This window comes from Lithobates pipiens, unplaced genomic scaffold (assembly GCF_037356315.1).
Source record: "Lithobates pipiens isolate NorthernLeopardFrog02 unplaced genomic scaffold, aLitPip1_a1.2 Scaffold_30, whole genome shotgun sequence".
In the NCBI taxonomy this organism is placed as follows: Eukaryota; Metazoa; Chordata; class Amphibia; order Anura; family Ranidae; genus Lithobates; species Lithobates pipiens.
The window spans coordinates 33,245,496-33,268,082 of NW_027507791.1; the positions used below are offsets into that span (position 1 = coordinate 33,245,496).

At 46.2% G+C, this 22,587-nt stretch overlaps 1 protein-coding gene across 1 annotated transcript; it reads right to left on the minus strand.

The window, feature by feature from the left end:
- Positions 1 to 2,016: 2,016 nt before the first annotated feature.
- On the minus strand, positions 2,017 to 3,470 carry LOC143942622 (C-C chemokine receptor type 3-like). The gene has a single exon (XM_077463984.1). It carries the CDS (start codon positions 3,188 to 3,190, stop codon positions 2,126 to 2,128), a length of 1,065 nt encoding a protein of 354 aa, XP_077320110.1. The 5' UTR covers positions 3,191 to 3,470; the 3' UTR covers positions 2,017 to 2,125.
- Positions 3,471 to 22,587: the final 19,117 nt, after the last annotated feature.

The following is a 22,587-nucleotide window of genomic DNA, read 5'->3' on the forward strand; positions in this document are numbered from 1 at the left end:
AGTTTGGGGTGGAGGAACTTGACTGGCCTTAGAGAGGAGAATGTGAGCCAGACCTTGGGGACAGCCTTCCCAGAAGAGTCCTGACCTCAACCCGATAGAAAACTTTTGGAATGAATTAGAGCGGAGACTATGAGCCAGGCCTTCTCGTCCAACATGATTGCCTGACCTCACAAAGGCACTTCTGGAAGAATGGTCAAACATTCCCATAGACACCCTCCTAAACCTTGTGGACGGCCTTCCCAGAAGAGTTGAAGCTGTTATAGCTGCAAAGGGCGGGCCGACTCAATATTGAACCCTACGGACTAAGACTGGGATGCCGCTAACCTTCATGTGCGTGTAAAGGCAGGCGTTCCAATACTTTTGGTAATATAGTGAATCAATTTTGGAGAGACCTTCTCAGAAGAGTTGAAGCTGTTATAGCTGCAAAGGGTGGGCCAATTCCATATTGAACCCTACGGACTTAGCCCTTGTACACACGGTCGGACATTCCGACAACAAAATCCGTCAGATTTTTTTCCGACGGATTTTGTCCGAAACTGGTGTTGCATACACACGGTAGGACAAAGTTGTCGGAAAATCCGATAGTTCAGAACGTGATGACGTTTATTCGTTATGATGGGACTACGTTTAGGCTAGTAGCCAATAGCTTTGGTCTCGTAATTTGATCTGAGCACGCGCGGCCCTTTGTCCGAACGTAATTCTCTACAAACGATCGGACAAGGTCCGATCGGATCATGTTGTCAGAAATTTTTTATATCCAGCTCTCAAACTTTGTTGGTCAGACATTCTGACGGAAAAAAGTCAGATGGAGCCCACACATGGTTGGATTATCTTGTCCGATCGGATCATGTTGTCAGAAAATTTTATAGCCAAGCTCTCCAACTTTGTCCGTCGGATATTCGGACGGAAACAGTCCGATGGAGCCCACACACTGTCGGATTATCCGACAACACGGTCCAATCTGACATTTTTCCGACCGTGTGTACAAGGGCTAAGACTGGGAGGCCATTAAAAGTTCATGTGTGTGTAAAGGCAGGTGTCCCAATACTTTTGGTAATATAGTGTATTTGGCCACATTCGCCCTTTCCTTCGCTTAGGGACATTAGCAGGTAAATCTGAGTCTCTGACTCCACCCACCATGATCATTATAATTCATTCCAAAGTGATTGAAGTCCCCAGCATCTCTCCATAACCATAGATCATCCCTGGGTGGCTATGAGCTAAAAGCACTGGGTTTGATTTACTAAAACTGGAGAGTGCAAAATCTGATGCAGCTGTGTATGGGCACCAATCAGCTTCTGACTTCATAGTTAGTTAGTAAGGTTGAATAAAGACACCAGTCCATCTAGTTCAACCTGAGTGTCTACCCCTATCCCTGTACATTGCACACTCACATCGGTCCCTACCCTCAAGGAGCCCACAATCCAAGGTCCCCATTCATATACTAGGGACAATTTTGGACAGAAGCCAATTAACCTACCTGCATGTCTTTGGAGTGTGGGAGGAAACCGGAGTACACAGAGGAAACCCACGCAGGCACAGGGAGAACATGCAAACTCCAGGCAGGTAGTGTCGTGGTTGAGATGGTTGGGACTTCAACTTGTTCAATTAAGCTTTGACAAAACAACCTGGAAACCGATTGGTTTCTATGCAGAGCTGCACCAGATTTTGTACTCTCCGTCTTAGTAAACCAAACCCACAGGTACCCGTTTCTTCAAAATGAAGCTGATACAACCTAGTACAAAGGGGGATCACATTCAGAAAACATTTACAAAGCATATACAAAAAAGCTGCCTGAAGCCCTCAAAGCAGTCTAATGGGACTTCCCAAAATATAAAGAGCAATGCTGGCTTCTAGTAAGCTTCGAGCAGGCATTTATGAGGTTTTTATCAAACATTTAGCAAGCTTCACTTAGCTAAAACTAAAATTTTAAATGGAAGATTTAAAAAAAAAAAAAAAAAAAAAAGGGTTATGTATCCTTAAGCTAAAAAACTAAACGAAAAGGTTAATGCAGTTGCCAACTGCCATTGTCCTTCATAAAGGTTACTGCAGTTGCCAACTGCCATTGTCCTTCATAAAAGGTTACTGCAGTTGCCAACTGCCATTGTCCTTCATAAAGTCGAAGTTATTCGTAGATGGTCTGTGGCGAATATTCACTGGTTCTACTGCTCAGGCTTGGGTGCCTGTACCTCAGCCCGCGCCTAATCCAGTTGCCAAACAGCGAGGCCAAATGGTGCCGGAACTTGGTGCCGACAAAGGTATAGAAGAAGGGGTTGACGCAGCAGTGGAAATAGGCGATGTTTCGGCAGAGAAAGTAGACGTAGTCAATGGTGTTGTTGCAGTTGGCGTCCTCGTATTTTTGGTATAGGTTCTGAGCTTTGATGAAGAGGATGATGTTGAATGGGGTCCAGCAGATGAAGAAGGCTAACACGATGAGGAGGATCAGCTTGACAGCTTTGTCCTTGTTGTTCATTTTGGTGCTGTACAGCTTGATGACGATCAACGTGTAGCAGTAGAGGATGACAACCAATGGGATCAAGAAAAATACGAGGAGCTGTTGACAGTACCCAAACATCTCCCACCATTGCATCGTTTCCATCTTGTAACCAGTCTCCACGCAGAGAGTCCCATAGAAGGGATCGCTCCTGGTTCCGTACAAGATTAATTTGGGAATGGTCGACAGCAGGCTTACCGCCCAGATAACGGCGCTTGCCAAGTAGACATACATGAGTTTCCTGGTCCTGGCGGCAGAAATGGCGTGGACAACGGCCATGTAGCGATCGACGGTCATCATGGTCAGGAACAGGATGCTGCTGTAAAATCCGATGTAAAAGGTGGACGAGGCCACCTTGCACAGACCTTCTCCGAAGATCCAGCCGTGGGTTTGGTAATAAGCCCAAAACGGGAGCGTAACCGTAAACAGCAAGTCCGAGATCACCAAGTTGAGGATGAACAGGTTGGTCACCGTCTTGATGCTCTCAAATTTCAAGAGTAGGAACAAGATCAGGCCATTCCCCAACAAGCTTATGGTGAAGATCAAGTAGAAAAAAATGGGGACGACGGCGTCTCCAAATTTATTGCTGTCAATTTTGGTGCACATTAAGATCTCCTCTTCGTCATAGTTATAGGTGGTGATTACAGAGCCACCAGTGGTCATGTTGGCAAGGTGGTCCAGGTCTACATCAGCCATGGCCGGCCTGTGTGATCCTCCTTGACCCTTTGTAAAAAAAAAATGTTTAAATTCCTTTGAATAGCGTTCGATCAGAACATTGGATCCTCAAGGCGAGATAGAGGAAGCGATTCTCTGCTAGTGTTAAGGATTTGTTCCCGTCACCCACTCCCGATGGCTGATGAGCAATGGACCTTTTGCAATTTCAGGAAGCAATGTGAAGGTTTTTTTGTGCTGCTTCAAGCTTTAAGAGGCAGGAAACACATTGACGGCTTCGATGGAGGCTTGTGCAATGGTTGTATTTCGTCTGAATAAATCAAATGCAGCGAAAATAGATACACTGACACGCTTTGGCACAGAGATTGAAACAAAAAAAAAAAAAAAAAACACGAAAAAAAGTGAGAGCCCTCCCACATTTGCGCAATAGAAGATCAAAAGACTTTTTTTTTATCATATTTGTAAATCTTCAATGTAATCCGAAGCGTTTTATAGAGAATATTGAGCTAGACTCTGCACCAAAGAAGCTTACACTCTAATGTCCCCTCCCCCACAGTCGCACACTATTATTATTATACATTTATATAGCTCTGACATATACCGCCTTTGCCAGTGGCGTAACTAGAACTTTCAGGGCCCCCGATGCAAGAAACCATGAAGGGCCCCCCCTGAACCCCAGCCAGGGCCCTTCCCTCCGAGTCCGGCGGTGGAACTCCAGGGCCTGGTCACAGGTATGACCTTTGTGAGCCCTGTGCCCTGTAGTTCCACCACTGGCATCAGTAGTTTTTTTTTATTATTTTTTTTTTCTCTGGCTGGGGAGAACAGACATCGGACGGAGTGGCAATGCATGGAGAGGGATACTCTGAGTAGCCGGGTAGTCATCCTCCACCTCCAGCCACCCATGTGCATGGTGCACTGGTACCCCTAGCTGCCTATGCTGCTGCCGGCCATATGTAGAGGGGGCTACATGGGCACAGGGCCCAGTTGCGGTCGCAACTGCTGCACCCCCTATAGTTACGCCCCTGGCCTTTGCTGATCAGCCTTCACCTCTATAGATGATTCTACATTGATGACACGTCGCTCAGTAACAATGTAATAAATATCATTTTCGGGTCTCTTTCCTCCGACAAGGATGGCGGTCTCATACAGAAAATAAAACTCTGCAGCAGATGATGTACCCGACAACAAGGAAACCAAAAACTTTCATCATTACTCACTGAAAACCTTGCATTACCACAACTCGGTCATAAATCCGTCGTTATTGATCTGAAATTTTCCAACTCACTGACCTTACGAAGGAGTACTCCAGAATCCCCGATTACCGTACTCTTTAGGATTGGTGGATCTTTGTTGTGGAACTAGTTCTGGAGAAGTTCCAGTATGCCTTGGCAGCTCACTAGGCTTAATTTATACACTACTCAGCGGGGGGGGGTGTCCAAACTATTGTACGGGGGGGGGGGGTCCAAACTATTCTACTAATATTCAGGGGCTGAAAAAAAAAAAAAGTTTATAACTGAATGAGTCCACCTTACAGGGCTGGATTAACGTAGGGGCTATTGGAGCTGCAGCTCCAGGCCCCTACCTTAATATAGGCCCAGCCCCCCAAAAAGGACATGGAAAGCAATGGGTCAATTGGAAGAGATCTCCCCTGACGGGCCCTGCATTCCATATGCACCGCCTGGGCAGGGTGGTGGGATTGTTAATGGGCACTGCATGAGCAGTCCTAATAGAAGCCTGGGGCACCCCAATGCAGGGCTCTTACAGAAGTCTGGGGCTTCCATAGTGTTAGGCCTGCGCAGCTGCATTCTTTCAACTCAAAGTGCACACCAATGCACGGCCCTTACAGAAACCTGGCAAGTCAAATGCCAGGCTTCCCTAGTGTTATGCCTGTGCGGCTGCGCACTTTTGAGTTTGGACGCATGCCAGCACAGGCTCTTGGAAAGCAGAAGGGTGCCCAGTAAAAGGCCCACCAAAATCCTCAGCACCAAGCACATGATGCTATTAATCCGGCCCTACCACCTTACATCAGAGTCCCCATCAGACTCCCCTTAGTTTAGAGTCCCCTCTTACATCAGGGTCCCCATCAAAGTCCCCCCATTAAATCAGTGCTCTCATCACAGTCCCACTTACAATATGAACATCAGGGGTCCTTGATCATATTTACCCTTACATACTGTAAGGGTCCCCATCAGAGTCAGGGCCGATGCGAGGTAGCTGCTTAGGGGCGCCCGGCCACTGGTGTTCCTACTCTCTTCTCTCTGCAGCAAGCAACTAAGTCTCAGCATCAGCAGGCAGCCGCCGCTCCATTTCTTACATAGTGTCAGAGGCAAATTCCAGTTAAAAGTGGTCAATCATCAAGGGAGACAACAGGAACTCGAAATGTGGGGGGGCGGGGACTCTTGGGACCAGAGACCATCTTCCGCAGAAAGAATACACTAAGGTAAAGGGGAGGGGTTACTAATATAAGGGGGAAACCTTTATATCAGATCAGTGCCCCTTTACATCATCGTATTCCCCTTTAAATCAGTGACACCCCCCCCTCAGACTGGCCTGGTGCCACTGTCACTGACTTCCTCTCAGATGCACTATGTAGGGCTCAGTCAGCCTCACTGTGCCCACTATTGCAGCCTGTGCCCATGAAAGCAGGCTCACTATGCCCACCATTGCAGCCTCACTGTGCTCGTGAATTCGGCCTCACTGTGCACACCATTGCAGCCTGTGCACCATTGCAGCCTCACTGTGCCGTGAATGCAGCCTGTGCCCGTGAATTCAGCCTCACTGTGCCCACCATTGCAGCCTGTGCCTGTGCATTCAGCCTTACTGTGCATTGCAGGCTCACCATTGTAACACACAGAGACAGCGGATATCTCCCGCGTTGTATCACGGAGCTCTCTCTGTGTTCGGCGGGTGCGCCGTTACAAGGTCCCGCCCCCTAAACCGTCTCATGTGATAGGTGGAACCTTCAATCCACTATCACATGAGCTGGTCTGGGGGGGTGGAGGCGGGACCTTGTAACAACGCTGCCTCCGAACACAGAGAGAGCTCCGTTATACACACACAGGAGGAGAGAAGTCTTCCTCCTTATCTCATTAGTCTCCCCCCTTATCCCGTCGGTCTTCCTCCTGTCCTGGTCAGCCTTCCTCATTATCAGTCTTCCTCCTAATCCCGTCAGTCTTCCTCCTGTCCTGGTCAGCCTTCCCCCTCATCTCATCAGTCTTCCTCCACCTCTCTTCAGTCTTCTTCTTTGTCCTGATCCATCTTCCTGCTATCCCATCAGTACTCCTCCTATGTCATCAGTCTTCTTTCTTATACCGTCAGTCTTCTTCCTACCCCGTCAGTCCTCCTCCTATCCCGTCAGTCCTCCTCCTATCCCGTCAGTCCTCCTCCTATCCCGTCAGTCTTTCTCCTTTTCCCATCTGTCCTCCTCTTATCCCGTCAGTCTCCAACCTTATCCCATCAGTCGTCCTCCTATACCAGTGATGGCGAACATTGACACCCCAGATGTTTTGGAGCTACATTCCCCATGATGCTCAACTACACTGTAGAGTGCAAGAGCATCATGGGAAATGTAGTTCCAAAATATCTGGAGTGCCAAGGTTCACCATCACTGTCCTATACTGTCCGTCTTCCTCCTTATCCCATCAATATTCCTCTTATCCCGTCAGTCCTCCTCCTATCCCAGTCAATCCTCTTCTTATCCCATCAGTCTTCCTCCTTATCCCATCAGTCTTACTCCTTATCCCGTCAATCTTCCTCTTATCCCATCAGTCCTCCTATCCCAGTCAATCCTCTTATTATCCCATCATCTTCCTCCTTATCCAGTCAGTCCTCCTCCTATCCCGTCAGTCCTCCTCCTATCCCGTCAGTCCTCCTCCTATCCCGTCAGTCCTCCTCCTATCCCGTCAGTCCTCCTCCTATCCCGTCAGTCCTCCTCCTATCCCGTCAGTCTTCTTCCTATCCCGTCAGTCTTCTTCCTATCCCATCAGTCTTCTTCCTATCCCGTCAGTCTTTCTCCTTTTCCCATCTGTCCTCCTCTTATCCCGTCAGTCTCCAACCTTATCCCATCAGTCGTCCTCCTATACCAGTGATGGCGAACATTGACACCCCAGATGTTTTGGAGCTACATTCCCCATGATGCTCAACTACACTGTAGAGTGCAAGAGCATCATGGGAAATGTAGTTCCAAAATATCTGGAGTGCCAAGGTTCACCATCACTGTCCTATACTGTCCGTCTTCCTCCTTATCCCATCAATATTCCTCTTATCCCGTCAGTCCTCCTCCTATCCCAGTCAATCCTCTTCTTATCCCATCAGTCTTCCTCCTTATCCCATCAGTCTTACTCCTTATCCCGTCAATCTTCCTCTTATCCCATCAGTCCTCCTATCCCAGTCAATCCTCTTATTATCCCATCATCTTCCTCCTTATCCAGTCAGTCCTCCTCCTATCCCATCAGTCCTCCTCCTATCCCGTCAGTCTCCCGCTTTATCAGTCTCTCGCTTTATCCCGTCAGTCTTCCTCCTTATCCCGTCAGTCTTCCTCCTTATCCCGTCAGTCTCTCGCTTTATCCCGTCAGTCTCCCGCTTTATCCGGTCAGTCTCCCGCTTTATCCCGCCAGTCTCCCGCTTTATCCCGCCAGTCTCCCGCTTTATCCCGTCAGTCCTCCTCCTATCCCAGTCAGTCAATCCCCCTCCTATACCATCAGCCTTTATATACTCTAAACATTTATGTTTAAAACCTTAAATCGCACATTGTTCCGTAAACAATCTTTCACGCCTACAGAATAGTTTACGCTCTACTCCTGTATTTCACAATCACCGACACGATGGGAGTTGCTTCAACTGCTGAAAATAAAAAAATACAAAAATAAACGCCTTTCTGTACAGGAGGAAAAAAAAAGGGAAGCAAAACTATGACAAAGACCCTTCAGAGGCAGCGAGCTAACAGAAAACTAACCGCATCTGTCAATGGGTTAAAAAGCCTGTCACTCCACGTCCATCAAAACCCCCCGCTTACTCTGCAGGCAGCAAACTGTTCAATGCCACATTGTTTATTCAGAAAGAGAACCTGTCCTTTTATAGGGAAATAAAGACCTGGGTTCAGAATAGGCTGAAACAATGGAGAGTTCATGACTGTTTCAATGTATGCTGCCGTTTCCGAGTACTTAGGGTTCGGAAATTTTTTCTTCAGAGTTTAAGGATCACTCCATACAAACATTGTACTGTGCTTGCTACTGGAAAGTGAAATAACCTACTAGTTTCTGCTGTATGCAGGGCCGCTGATAAGGCAGTACAACCAGTCCTGTTGTACTGGGCCCAGGCCCCATCAGCTAAACAGGGGGGCCCAAGGCAGCTTTGTTAATTTTTGCCTAATAAATGAATTTTACAAGACCACCCCCCCTTCTTGCTTACCAGGGCTTAACTTACATTTCCCTGGGCTCCATAAACTAAGAGGGACCCAGGAGGTGGGAACAGAAGAGAGACTCCATTTCTTGGGTGTAGGCGAATAAAGCCAGTGCCGCTGCTCCAATGCACCCAGACGGGAGGGGGTGTAGGCAGGGTTGGAAGGCTGTAAAGGGCCCCATGTTTTCCACCAGTGGCCCTGTCTGTATGTTAGTAAGATTGCTCCCCCTCCTCCCCCAACCTAGACTTTATATGGTATAGAACAGGGATATGCAATTAGCCGACCTCCAGCTGTTGCAAAACTACAAGTCCCATCATGCTTCTGCCTCTGGCTGTTATGCTTGTGGCTGTCGGAGTCTTGCTATGCCTCATGGGACTTGTAGTTCTGCAACAGCTGGGGGTCCACTAATTGCATATCCCTGGTATAGAATGTAGGTGTAACCTGATACTGTAACTGCTAGGGAACTTCTTTGCCACTGCTGTATTATCCTTCTGCAGTGCGGACAGGGTTAAAGTGAACATTCATTAATGCAGAAGTCCAGCAGCCATCTTTAGGAAGACCAATTTTGCAATGCTTATCGATGGAGGATCTCTAGTGCAGAAGGCAGCCATTCTGGCTTGGTCTGATTTGATTCTGGAGGCGATTAGCTGATGCAACAGAGCAAGGAGAAGTGGTGTACCATGTGATGAGCTCTAACTCAATTTTAATTTTGTGAGTATAACACTTACCACTTTTTACCAATAAAATTATGATTTTAGGATAATGCACTAGGTCGGCGCACCCTTTCTTTTTCTTGTGGTTTTAGAATATCAGACTACCCCAGTCTTTAGAGGGCAGCAAAACATGGCTTATCCTTGTTTAACCAAGATGGAGATATAGCATATTCATCCCGAGCAGGCTCACTCCCAAGTGCAGGAGAAATTGTGTTTGTGACTATTTGTATGTCCAAGGAGAAGTGGGTCTGCAGGCTGCTGAGGAAATAGGAGAGGACTGTCCTGAAGCAGGCAGGTGGGCATTTGGGCTGCTGCCTGAACCCTGCCATAGCTGACCACAATCAAAAACAAACAAAGAAACTACTTACCTTACCTTTGAGATCAGGAACCTTCTCCCTGGGTGGGTGCGAGGTGTGATTTGGGTGCCTGGTGTGTTCAGACTGTACCGGAGGGCACTTCTGCTGCTTGTAAGGACATTAGACACTATCTCAGCAGAATTAAAAAGAAAAATCACAGCAACTTTTACCCCTGTCTGACTTTTACTGGATCAGAGGACATGTTCAGAGACCCAGAAAAGGGCACTCTGGGTCTGGTAAGGGACTACCATTGCAAAAGTTAATCTGTTATCTGTTAGGAACTGCTGTGCTTTTTTCAAAGGCCCCAACTTTTTTTTATCATTTACTGGCTAGTGTGACTAAATGTTAACTGTTAAAGCACCTTAGGACTGTCTTTGTACACTGTTGCTAGGAAAATGCAGTTCAGTTTTATTATTGTTATTTAGAATACTGCAGGTGTTTAACCAGATCTCTCAGATTAACATTATTGATTGTAAAAGTACACATACTAATCATTTCCCTTTTTAGATTATTGTTGCCCTAATAAATTATTTTAAATACCTCAAGGTGTGTCGGTAAGTGTTGGGTAAGGAGTGTCCTATTCAGGTGTGCAGACAAAAATAACAGAACAATTGAGTATCTCCTGGCAGAGAGTAGCGCTACAAGTGGGGGCTCGTCCGGGATTTGAATCTGGGACTGAGAAAAAAAAAAAAGTGTGATGACTGCCTTCCTCAGCCAAGCCACCATGATGGACCAGGTCACTGCTGCACAGTGGTGTGAAGAGCAGAATGAGAGATTTGAGCTCTGTGTAGTTTTGGGCCTCACTGGGGTCACTTGGACAGACCTACAGGTCCTGTGAGTGATGCATAAGTACACTTGCTAATCATTTCTCTTTTTTAGACTATTCTTTCCTTAATATATTCTCTAAAATACCTCAAGGTGTGTCGTAAGTGTTGTGTGAGTAAGGTGTGTCCTTGTCAGATGTGCAGACAAAAATAACAGAATAATTCAGTATCTCCTGGGGGGGTTGCGCTACAAATGGGGGCTCGTCCGGGATTTGAATTTGGGACTGAGAAGAAAAAAAAAAAAAAAGAAGGAGTGATGACTGCCTTCATCAGCTAAGTCGCCATGATGGAACCTGTCACCGCTGCACAGTGGTGTGAAGAGCAGAATGGCAGTTTTGAGCTCTGTGTAGTTATAGGCCTCACTGGTGTCACTTGGACAGACCTGCAGATCCTGCGAGTGGCACCTGACCAGAAAACTAAACAGCAACCATGATTTACATGACTGTCTTCTCTGAACTGGCACCTCGGTCCACAAAGGAGGCAGGGACTGTGGCTGATGCCTTAACAAAGATGGTGCCATTCTTCTGGAGAGAGAAAAAAAAAAGCAGATGAAGGCATTGCCAGGGGGAGGTACTCATATACACATACATGCTTAGCATGCTGCACCCTTCATGAAAATAAATCCCATGACAGGTCCACTTTTAGCTTCTCAGATCCCATCTATAACAATTTTAACTAGACCAGCCTTCTAGCAGACAGCTAACCCTTAGCAAATGCTGGTGGTTCTGATCAGAAAGCAAATAAGGGTATCAATATTTCCCCTAGGACATTTGCCCACCTTTGGAATAGGTGCATCCAAGCTACTACCTCCTGTGCAATGCCTGGTGAGCCTAAAGAACTCAGCCTGTGAAGTCTCTGTAAACCTACATATAGTCCACGCAAAAAAGGAGAAAAGCTGGTGCCATGGAAGTAGGCTAAAACATAATTTTATTATTGCAGGGGAAAACACAGTCAAAAAGAAATCCAACGTGTTTCAGCCGTCAGGCCTTAATCAGGCCGATTTGCCCGCCTTGGTTTAAGGCCCTGCAAAGCCTTTCACCACCGACAGCCAGGGATTAAATCCCTTTTTTGTGCAAAGATTTACCGCCGTGATGGAAAATCTCTTTATATACACAACATTTGATCGTTTTTAGTTAAACCATTGTGCCCACTGTCAACATTTGGCCCAGTTAACATCTATAGAATAAAATGTGTTACTGCAGTAACATGTCTCACCACAAGAGGTCATCAGTGAAACATTTTTTGAACTTTAAATATTTTTTTTCATTATTAAATAAAAAAAAAAAAAAAAAAATTTTGAACTAAAATTAGTGTATGCATGCACGCTTTATAAAATGTTCACTGCATAAAAAAGGCAGAAGCATGGGCGCAAGCTGAACGAATGTCACTAATTTCAGAGATGAATGGCTGTATCATCAGCGCCATCTAGTGGCCAAAATGTGGTATAGTTTTCTGAAACACCTCAATCAGAAAGCTATACCACATTCATAGTTTCATAGTTAGCAAGGTTGAATAAAGACACCAGTCCATCCAGTGAGCGTCTACAAGTGCCCCTATCCCTGTACATCGCACACGCACAACGGTCCCTACCCTCAAGGAGCCCACAAATCCAATGTCCCCATTCATATACTAGGGCTAATTTTGGACAGAAGCCAATTAACCTACCTGCATGTCTTTAGAGTATGGTAGGAAACCGGAGTACCTGGAGAAAACCCACGCAAGCACATGCAAACTCCAGGCAGGTAGTGTCGTGGTTGGGATTTGAATCAGCAACCCTTCTTACTACTAGGTGAGAGTGCTAACCACTACACCACTGTGCTGCATTCTGGCCAAAGTATCAGCGACATCATCACTGACCTGCATGAGGCAAAAAGGAAGTTCTGGACAGCCGCACTCCGGAATAATAGAGATTTGGGTGACTACCAGGGAGGTGTTGTTTTTGAGTGGCAGAATAAAATTCTGGCTGAACAAGATGAAATGCAGACAGATGGGGTGATTTTACAACCTCCAGGAGGAGGTAACACCCACCAAATGGTGGGACCTCCTGTTAACAATAGAGCTCTGCAACATAGTGTATTAAGGCCCTTCTCTAAGGGTAAGGGATGTTTTCAGCAATCCCCTAATAAATTTCAAAAAAATCAATTTAAAATCACAGAATGTTTTACCACCATTCCCTTACCCCCTGTTTCCCCCTCCCCCATCGTCCTAAGTTTAACTTTGGAGGAGGTGGTCGTGGACGGGGGTAATCCCCCTGCTCCTCCCTACAATTCGAGCTTTCCACCCCCGCCTCAGGGACAAGGGCTATACACTAATGGAGTATATCAAAATGCTCCCCCTCCTCAGTTACAAGGGCCTTATACTAACGGGGTATATCAAAATGCTCCCCCTCCTCAGTTACAAGGGCCTTATACTAACGGGGTATATCAAAATGCTCCCCCTCCTCAGTTACAAGGGCCTTATACTAACGGGGTATATCAAAATGCTCCCCCTCCTCAGTTACAAGGGCCTTATACTAACGGGGTATATCAAAATGCTCCCCCTCCTCAGTTACAAGGGCCTTATACTAACGGGGTATATCAAAATGCTCCACCCCCCCCCCCCCCTTTCCAAGTTTTATACAACCAGGTGGATCATATAACTTTGAGCATTTAGGTGGATTCCCTAACATTGGGGGACCTTCTAATTATAGTGGATCTTCCAATTTTGGTCCTCCCATCAGTTTTTCTTTCCCCCCTGCCAATGGAGATGATCTCGAGTTTGGGGTTAATACGCAAAATAGGTTTTAAGGTTAAGCGAGACTTAAACGGCCCTAACGCAGATAGTGAGGTTGACCGGTCTAACCAACCGAATACGACAGGGATTGGCCCTCCCAGCAATGGTCAGAGTTCCAATATTGGGGGACTTGACTATGCAGGATCTGGGCCTCTCTGCCGCAAACCTAAATCAGTGGGGGTTTTCACAGACCAGGGCAAGGCACCAAGAGAACCAGAGACAGAAAAGAGGAACTAGAGGAGGAAGAAGGATACGAGCTAAAGCGGAAAAAGCCACAGTAGGCACTGGTATTTATTAATCTTAGTACAGTAGATCTAACTCAATCAGAAAAGATTGTGCTAGATAAGGGATTAAAATTTGCACCTCCTCGCCAGCTTAATAAGTTTGAGACTTATATGGATGTGCATAAATATATCCGCAAATTAAATATTAAGGCCGGGTTCACACTGCTGCGGGGGGGAGATCCGGATGTGATTCGCACCGCACTGCAGTGCAAATCACATCCGATCTCCCTAGCGATGCGAGTTCAGCCATACAGATAGTATGGCTGAATTCGCATCGCACCCGCAGCAAACTCGCACGGGACCCTTTTTTTTTGGTCCGCAACAGAATCGGATCGCATGGGTGTTCACACCATGCGATCCGATTCCTGTGCGAGTCTGCAGATCGCACTGCGATATGCGGACGGATCTGGGGGTGTCATTAACATTTCATTGACACTCCCAGCCTTTCGCATAGGGCAGTGTGAACTGCCGGCGGGAGTAATGCGATGCGGGAAAACGCCGCGGATTCACAGCGTTCCCGCATCGCTGTGGTGTGAACCCAGCCTAAAAGATATATTCTTTCCAACCCTATTAAAGAAAAGGTTGTGAGGTCTACGGACTATAAACATTCTGGGTTGGGTAATGCTTCGAAATTTAATCCCCCTGGGGCCTTAGCTCCTTCCATTCATGTATTTAGAGATGTTGTCCTTAGGGATCTGGAGGCAATGCCCCTTAACCACTTTCAGACCAGACCTTTTTGATGGTCAAAGACCAGACCACTTTTTGCGATTCGGCACTGCGTCGCTTTAACTGACAATTGCGCGGTCGTGCGACGTGGCTCCCAAACATAATTGACGTCCTTTTTTTCCCACAAATAGAGCTTTCTTTTGGTGGTATTTGATCACCTCTGCGGTTTTAATTTTTTGCACTATAAACAAAAATAGAGCGACAATTTTGAAAAAAAAACGCATTATTTTTTACTTTTTGTTATAATAAATATCCCCCAAAAATATATAAAAAAAAAATTTTTCCCTCAGTTTAGGCCGATACGTATTCTTCTACATATTTTTGGTAAAAAAAAAAAAAAAAAATCGCAATAAGCGATTATTGATTGGTTTGCGCAAAAGTTATAGCGTTTACAAAATAGGGATAGTTTTTTAGCATTTTTATTAATAATTTTTTATTATTTTTTTTACTAGTAATGGCGGCGATCTGCGATTTTTATTGTGACTGCGACATTGTGGGGGACCCATCGGACATTTTTTACACATTTTTGGGACCATTGTCATTTATACAGTAATCACTGCTATATAAATGCAGTGATTCTTGTGTAAATGACACTGGCAGTGAAGGGGTTAACCAGTGGGTGGCAGTGTAGGGGTTAAGTGTTCCTAGGGGTGTGTTACTAACTGTGGGGAGGTTGGGCTTTCATTTAGTGAACACTGATCTCTGCTCCAATCACATGGAGCAGAGATCAGCGTCACTAGTTGCTAGGCAGAATGGAGAAATGCTATTTACAACGGCATTTCTTCATTCGGCCGCTCTGTGAGACGATCGCGGGGATGCCCGCGGCGATCGAGTCCGCGGGTCCCACGACGGGACTCACGGGGGTCCCGACCAGCGCGGGAGCGCGCCGCCGGCGGCGCGCTCCCGATGGCAGGGCGGCAAATTTAAAGGGATGTACATGTACGCCCATTTGCCTACCCGTGCCATTCTGTCAACGTACTTCGTCGTACGCTGGTCGGCAAGTGGTTAAGAGGGTTTCCATGCGATCTGAACTTACAACAGGTTTGGACACCCTCTGCGACAACAAAGATCTAGTTGTCAGACCCGCCGATAAGGGAGGTGGGATCGTTGTCCTTAATAGGACCGATTATATGGCTGAAGTGTACCGAATCCTAGGGGGATCAGGATACATATTCTGTATTGAAAGGTGATCCCAAACCCCTCTATTTGGGGGGAATTACAGAATATTGTGGAAAAGGGGTTTATGCTAGGTATTCTGGATAAGAAAGAAAAGGCTTTTCTAATTCCGAAAGCACCCCGTACACCCATAATTTACTATCAGCCAAAAATCCACAAGAGTCTTACTTACCCCCCCCGGGGCGACCTATAGTGAGTGGTATTGACTCACTCACGTCCCGGGTGGGCAAGTATATTGAATTTTTTCTGCAACCGTTCGTTCGGAATATGCGTTCATACCTCAAAGATTCACGTCAGGTCATTAATGTACTATCTGGTTATACCTCAACTGACAGTATGTGGTTGGTTTACGGCTGATGTAGCATCTTTATATTCTATCATTCCCCACGAGATGGGTTTGTTTGCAGTAGAGTTTTTCTTGAGGCGGGATTCAGGCCTTGTTGATGAGCATATTATGTTCATTATGGAATTGTTAAGGTTTACGGCCCCACATAATTACTTCTGGTTTGACCAGAAGTTTTTTAATCAAAAGAGGGGTGTGGCAATGGGGGCTAAATATGCCCCCAGTTTAGCGAATCTTTTTTATGGCCCAATGGGAGGAGGATGTCATCTATGTTGGCCACAAGCCCCAGCTGAAACTGTGGGTTCGGTACATTGATGGCATCCTCCTCCTGTGGGAGGGGGACCGTGAAGATTTGAATATCTTTATGGATTCTTTAAATTCGAACCAAAGAGGGATCAAGTTGAGTTTTGAAGCTAGTCAAGTCAGCATTAACTTCTTAGATCTAACTATATATATATATATATATATATATATATATATATATACACATATATATATATATATATATATATATATATATATATATATATATAATCTGGGGAACAATTTTTTACCTCCACTTTTTTTTTTAAAAGCACCGATACAAATTCTTATATCCCAACGGATAGCTGCCATCATCAGGTTTGGCTGAACTCTATACCCAAGAGTCAGTATTTGAGAATCAGAAGGAACTGCACAGATCCTGCTATTTTTGACAAACAAGCCGACATTTTATCTCCACGTTTTGTCGATAAGGGTTATGAGGATAAACCACTTAGACCGGCCTTGCAAGCCTTGCAAGCCGCTAAAGGTATTGAAAGAAGCAAATTATTAAAAGGAGAGAGTGAAGACAAATTTGGATGATAAAACGGGTCTTATCCCCTTTGTAACTACGTTTTCAGTCCAGCATCAGGCTATAAAAAAATTATCAATAAACACTGGCAGATTTTGGGCAGTCTTAAATGAAGTCATACCAACTAGGCCAAGAGTGATATATAAGGGTGCCCCTTCTCTGAGGAATAAGTTGGCACCTAATGTTCTTAACCCCCCTATTTTGAGACCAAGTTTTTTTGAACAACCGATGGGCTATTATCAATGTCGGAGATGTCGAGTTTGTTCTATTAGTGGCTGTACGCAGAGGCGCACTCATTCATTTATATCATCCAGTACGCCGCGTGTACATAATATCAGACCATTTATTACATGCGCCACAAAAAGGGTTGTTTATTTATTGCAATGCTCGTGTGGGCTTCAATATGTTGGGAGGACTAAAAGGGCATTGAGCGTCTAAATGAGCATATAACTAACATTATTAATGGCTTTCCGAAGCACTCTGTAGCTAGGCACTATTTTGAATGGCACAATAAAAATCCGGCTAAAACCATATTTTTGGGTATTGATAAATTCAATTTACCTTGGAGAGGTGGCTCCGTAGTTAGGGGTATATCGAGATTAGAAATGGCCTGGATCCATAAAATTAAATGTTACACTCCTTTTGGGCTTAACGTAGATGTTGATATCAATGCGTTTATAGACAATTCATGATTTCTCCATTTTCTTCTCTTTCTTTTTTTCTGTTGTGATTTTGTGGAATCTATGCTAATATCAGTGGAGGGTCCCTTTTTTTCCTGTTAACTCGATTTGAATTGATGGGAGGATGCGATTTTTTCTTCACATTTATATTTCTTTCCTCTTTTCTGTTAACGTGATTTGAATCGATGGGAGGATGCAAATTCTTCTTTTTATTTTTATTTTTATTTTCATTTTTGGTTTATTTTTATTTATTTTCATTTTTGTTAATTTATGTTTTTGTTTTATTTCATTATATTTTTATTTTTATTATTTATTTTTACTTTTATTATTCATTTTTATTTCATTTCCAATGTTTATTTTATTTTTATTATTTATTTTTATTATTTATTTTTAATTTTATTTTTATTTTTGACTTTATTTGTATTTTTTATTCTTATTTTTATTTTCATTTTTACTTTTATTTTATTTTTATTTTTATTTCATTTTTATTTTTGTTATAATTTATTTTAATTTTTTTGTTTTTTGTTTATCAATATAGTAAAAATCTCCTCTTCATAGACATGGAGACTAAAATTGAGTATGGTTTGGCATACTGCCCTTGTTTTTTAATTTCTATTTTTTATTTCCTGGGATTTTGTGTTTTTCTTGTCATATGTTTATTTTTATACCTATGTGGCCGTTATGGTCTGCGGGCGGTTTGCGTTGGTAATTAGTATGCAAACCAAGACCGCTATGTTTTTGTTTATAGTTTTTTTTCCAAATAACGTTTTATTCACCATCAGTGAAAACAGAGGTATATAAACAGTACAGAAGTGCAATAAAAGACAAACACATAAAGGGCTATGCAAAAGTAAATATAGAAATGAGTCAGGCATCAACGGAGCACAGACATGTGCAATAGAGTCCAGTAGTTCGGGCGATGGAGTGTCACGGGGCGGGAGGCCCCAAAAGTCAGCCATCCACCCCATAACCCCCATGACCCAGTACGTGCTGCCGTGTGGCCTAAGCCAGACACAAAATGCATAGCAAATGAGATTCGCTATAAAAACAGGAGAGATGAGAAAGAGAAACAGAGAAAGGGGAAAGAAAAGAAAGAAAAGAAAGAGAAGAAAGTGCCAGAAATTCAGGTCGTCATACCTCAACCATTTCGCCCCTAGTCTTCCCGCAGCCGCCATCTCTCCCATACTCGGTCAAATTCCTCCATCCTGTCCCTCACTCTGGCCGTCATTTTCTCCATTAATTCCACATCCTTAATCCTGGAGTAGAGGGCCTCCATAGGTGGGGCCAGTCGACTCTTCCAGTTAAGGGCTATTAGACAACGGGCTGCAGTAAGGATATGCCGCAGGAGCTGCCGGGACGGCTTAGCCATCCGTGGTTGGGACAGGCCAAAGAGATAAAACTTGGGCGTAAACGGGATAGGGACCTCAAATACCCGGCCAAGGAGCTGTTGGGTCGATGTCCAGAATGGGGCTATCAAAGGGCAAGCCCAATATATATGAAATAGGGTACCCCTGTCCTGTAGATAGCGCCAGCATCGATCAGAGGCGGAGGGATAGATTTTGTGGAGCACGGCTGGGGTCTGGTACCAGTGGTAGAGAATTTTATAAAAATTTTCCTTGTAAAGCGTACACAGGGAGGATTTGGCCGCCTGCCTCCACACCCCCTGCCAAGCTTCGAGGGGGAATTCCTCATCCAGCTCTCTTTCCCATCTCAGCATATACTTGTGCTTGCCCTTTGTGGGAAAGTGGTGCGCGTTAAGAATGCGGTATATATCTGATATCATTCCCCGACGGTTCCGTCCCTCGAGTACGATCAGTTCAAAGGGGGTGGGCGGGGAAAATTGGAGTCTTGGAGCTATTGTTTGCGCAAAATGTCTGATCTGTAGATAACTGTAGAATGTCCGTTGGGGGAGGTCGTGTTTATTCTGTAGGTCCGAGAAAGACAGCAGTTTTCTCGATCTGGGGTCCACTAGATGTCCCAGATGAAATAGGCCCCGGGACGCCCAGGGCCAAGACATCTGGTGAGTAAGGCCGTCCGGGAGTTTAGGGTTACAAAGAAACGAGGTTAGCAAGGACGCCTCCGAGTGGAGCCTGTGTTCCCGGGAGATTTTCCTCCAGAGCTGATTAAGCTGGACCATCGGCCCCAGTAGGCGATTCGTATCAACCTGTGTTTCCGTGCCCCAGAGCAGGCTATTCGGGTGCATCGGGGCCAACCATAGCCTCTCTATCTCCGACCACTTGTTGTATGACCACTGCGTGTACCATGAGACTACAGCCCGTAACTGTGTCGCTTGGTAGTACCTAACCAGGTCGGGGAACGCCAGACCCCCGTCCGAGCGCGAGGCAATCATGACGGAGGCGGGAACCCGATGTTTTTTATAGTTCCATAGGAACTTCAATAAGTCCCTCTGGAGCATACGGAGGTGGGCGTAAGGGATCGGGATTGGGAGCGTCTGGAATAAGTAAAGGAGTTTGGGGAGGATCACCATTTTAATAGACGCGAGCCGCCCTAAGAGCGATATTTGGTGAGCCTTCCATTTATGGAGAAGTGCCCTGATCTCCCTATAGAGGGGGGGGGAAGTTGGCCTGGTAGAGGGTATGGAAGGAGGGGGTAATGAGAACCCCCAAGTATTTAAGAGAGGATTTCTCCCATCTGTAGGGAAACACCGCTCGTAAGTGAGCCTCTTCCGTCGCTGGCATATTAATCGGGAGGGCCACTGATTTGGAGGCATTCGTTTTGTAACCCGAGATCTCCCCGTATCGCTGCAGCTCCGCACTCAGGATTGGTAGGGATGTCCTAGGCTGAGTCAGGGTGAGGATGACATCGTCAGCGAATAAAGATATTTTAAATTCCCTATCCCGAACTGAAATGCCCCTGATATCTGGATTGCTTCTAATGGCCTCCGCCAGGGGCTCCACACAGAGAGCAAACAGCAAGGGAGAAAGGGGGCAGCCCTGGCGGGTGCCATTGGCAATAGAGAAGGTTGGAGACGCAGCATACGGAGTTTTAACTTGCGAGGTGGGGGTGGTATAGAGGTGCCGTATTGCTTGCATGAAAGGACCCTGAAATCCCATGTGGCGTAAAGTCGCCATCATGAAAGGCCAGCTCAGGCGGTCAAATGCCTTTTCTGCGTCTAAACTCAGGGCCAGGGAGGGGAGAGCAGTCTTATTAGCTACGTCTATCAGGTCAATGACTTTCCTAGTGTTATCTCCCGCCTGTCTGTAAGGTACAAAGCCCACCTGGTCCTTATGGATCAGAGCCGGAAGAATCGCGTTAAGGCCATTCGCTAGAATTTTTGTGAAAATTTTCAAATCTGAATTCAATAAAGCAATAGGCCTGTAGCTGGCACAGAGAGTCGGGTCCTTATCTGGCTTCGGAATGACAGAGATAAAGGAGGCCAGCATCTCAGTCGGGGCCGGGGTACGCGCTAGGAAGGAGTTGAACATCTTGGTCATGTAGGGGCTCAGGATAGGTAGGAATGTCTTATAATACTCGTATGGGAATCCGTCAGGGCCTGGGGATTTGTGAGCCGGGAGCGCTTTTACAGTCTCTAGCAGTTCCTCATCTGTAATTTGGGCGTTAAGGTCGTGAAGGTCCGAATCCTTCAGTCGGGGCAGTGTCATGTTTTCCAGGTAACTATTAATGCGGGCAGTCAATGCGGGGGAGGGTGGATTATGGGGTATATCTTGCTTGTTATAGAGATCAGTGTAGAAGGCCGCAAACGTGTCCGCAATGGCCTGCGGATGAGACAAAAGGTCCCCTTTATTGGTTTTGATTTGGGAAGGCGTAGAAGCTTGTGTTTGATCTGCCAGTTTCCTAGCCAACAGGGTCTGTGCTTTATTCCCCTTATCATAATAGAGCTGTCGCAGACGGACAAGCGCCTTCTCCACTGATCCCAGAGCAAGATCCCTTAGAGTCATTCTCGTCTGTACAATTTTCTTAATCAGTGTCAGGGAAGGGGCTCCTTGGAGCTTAGCCTCGAGGGTCTTCAATCGACCTTCAGCCAGCAGCCTGGCGGCCTGTGCATCTCTCTTCAGTGCCGAGGAGAGGGCAAGGCAGCGACCCCGTATAACGGCTTTGTGGGCAGCCCACAGGGTGGGGGGGGGTAACGTCTGGAGTATCATTTTCAGCGAAATACAGTTGGAGTGAAGACTCCAGCTCCGCTTTGGACGGGAGATGCTGCAATAGGTAGTTATTCAGTCGCCAGTTGCAAGGCTTGCGAAGCGGGACCCCAATGTCTAGCGTCATGGTTATCGGGGCGTGGTCAGACCAGGAAATAGGTAGGATGTGTGCGGAGCGGACTGCCCTCAACGTGTGATTGTTTACAAAAAAGTGGTCAATGCGTGAGTGCGGTGGGGGGCCGAGTAGAACGTATATTGGCGGGCCTGGGGGTGCAGGGTTCGCCAAACGTCAAATAAGGCTCGCCTTCTGGTGATCTGGCGGAACAACTTAGAGTCCCTCAGGACTCTGGGCTGGGGCGCCTGCGGATTTCCCACATGGCGATCCTGTGGGACTGACAGAGCAAGGTTGAAGTCCCCCCCTATCACCAGAAGCTCGGAGCGTGTTCTAAAAAGGCGGGACAAAACTCCGGACAGGAAACGGTGTTGGCGTACGTTAGGGGCATAAAGGGCACACAGGGTGAGGGCCTGCGTGTGCCAGGTACCTCGGAGTATGACATAGTGGCCCTGTGGATCTAGGTATGTCGACTTGCACGTAAAGGGGGAACCCTTCCGGACAAGTATAGCCACCCCCGCCCGCTTGCGTGTACTGAAGGCCTGAAAAGCCTGGGGGAAATGTCTAGAGGCAAACTTAAAGGAATCGCCATGGTTAAAGTGAGTTTCCTGGACCATCACTATGTCCGCCCCGGATTGCCGAAATTCCCGAAGTGCAAGATGGCGTTTTTTGTTGGAGTTTAGCCCATGGACATTGAGCGACAGTATCTTAGCCATAGTCAGGGGGGTGGTCGGGGATAGTCATACTTAGCTGAGACCGATGAAGAGAAGAGTGTCCCGGGGAGAGAGGCGACCGACGGGGAAAGACTGGCGACCAAGACGACTTCTTAGCGATATCCACACAGAGGGCGGGGTAGAGAGAAGATCTAGAAAAGAAAGAAAAAAGAGAAACATAGACAAAGAACATAACTAGCATTAGCTGTAACATGCGCTAGGTCCGGATGCCCTACAGGGACACCGAGCCTGAACGGTTCCAATAGGTCTCCTGGCCCGGAAACACCAAAAAAGGGGGGGGGGGGGCCGGGCAGGTAGACACCAACAGTCAATAGTCTCTGGAGGAACCAAGGGGTGGAATGAACCAC

Excerpts from the sequence above, each read along its gene's own strand:
- LOC143942622 (XM_077463984.1), bottom strand. The coding sequence starts at position 3,190 with ATGGCTGATGTAGACCTGGACCACCTTGCCAACATGACCACTGGTGGC.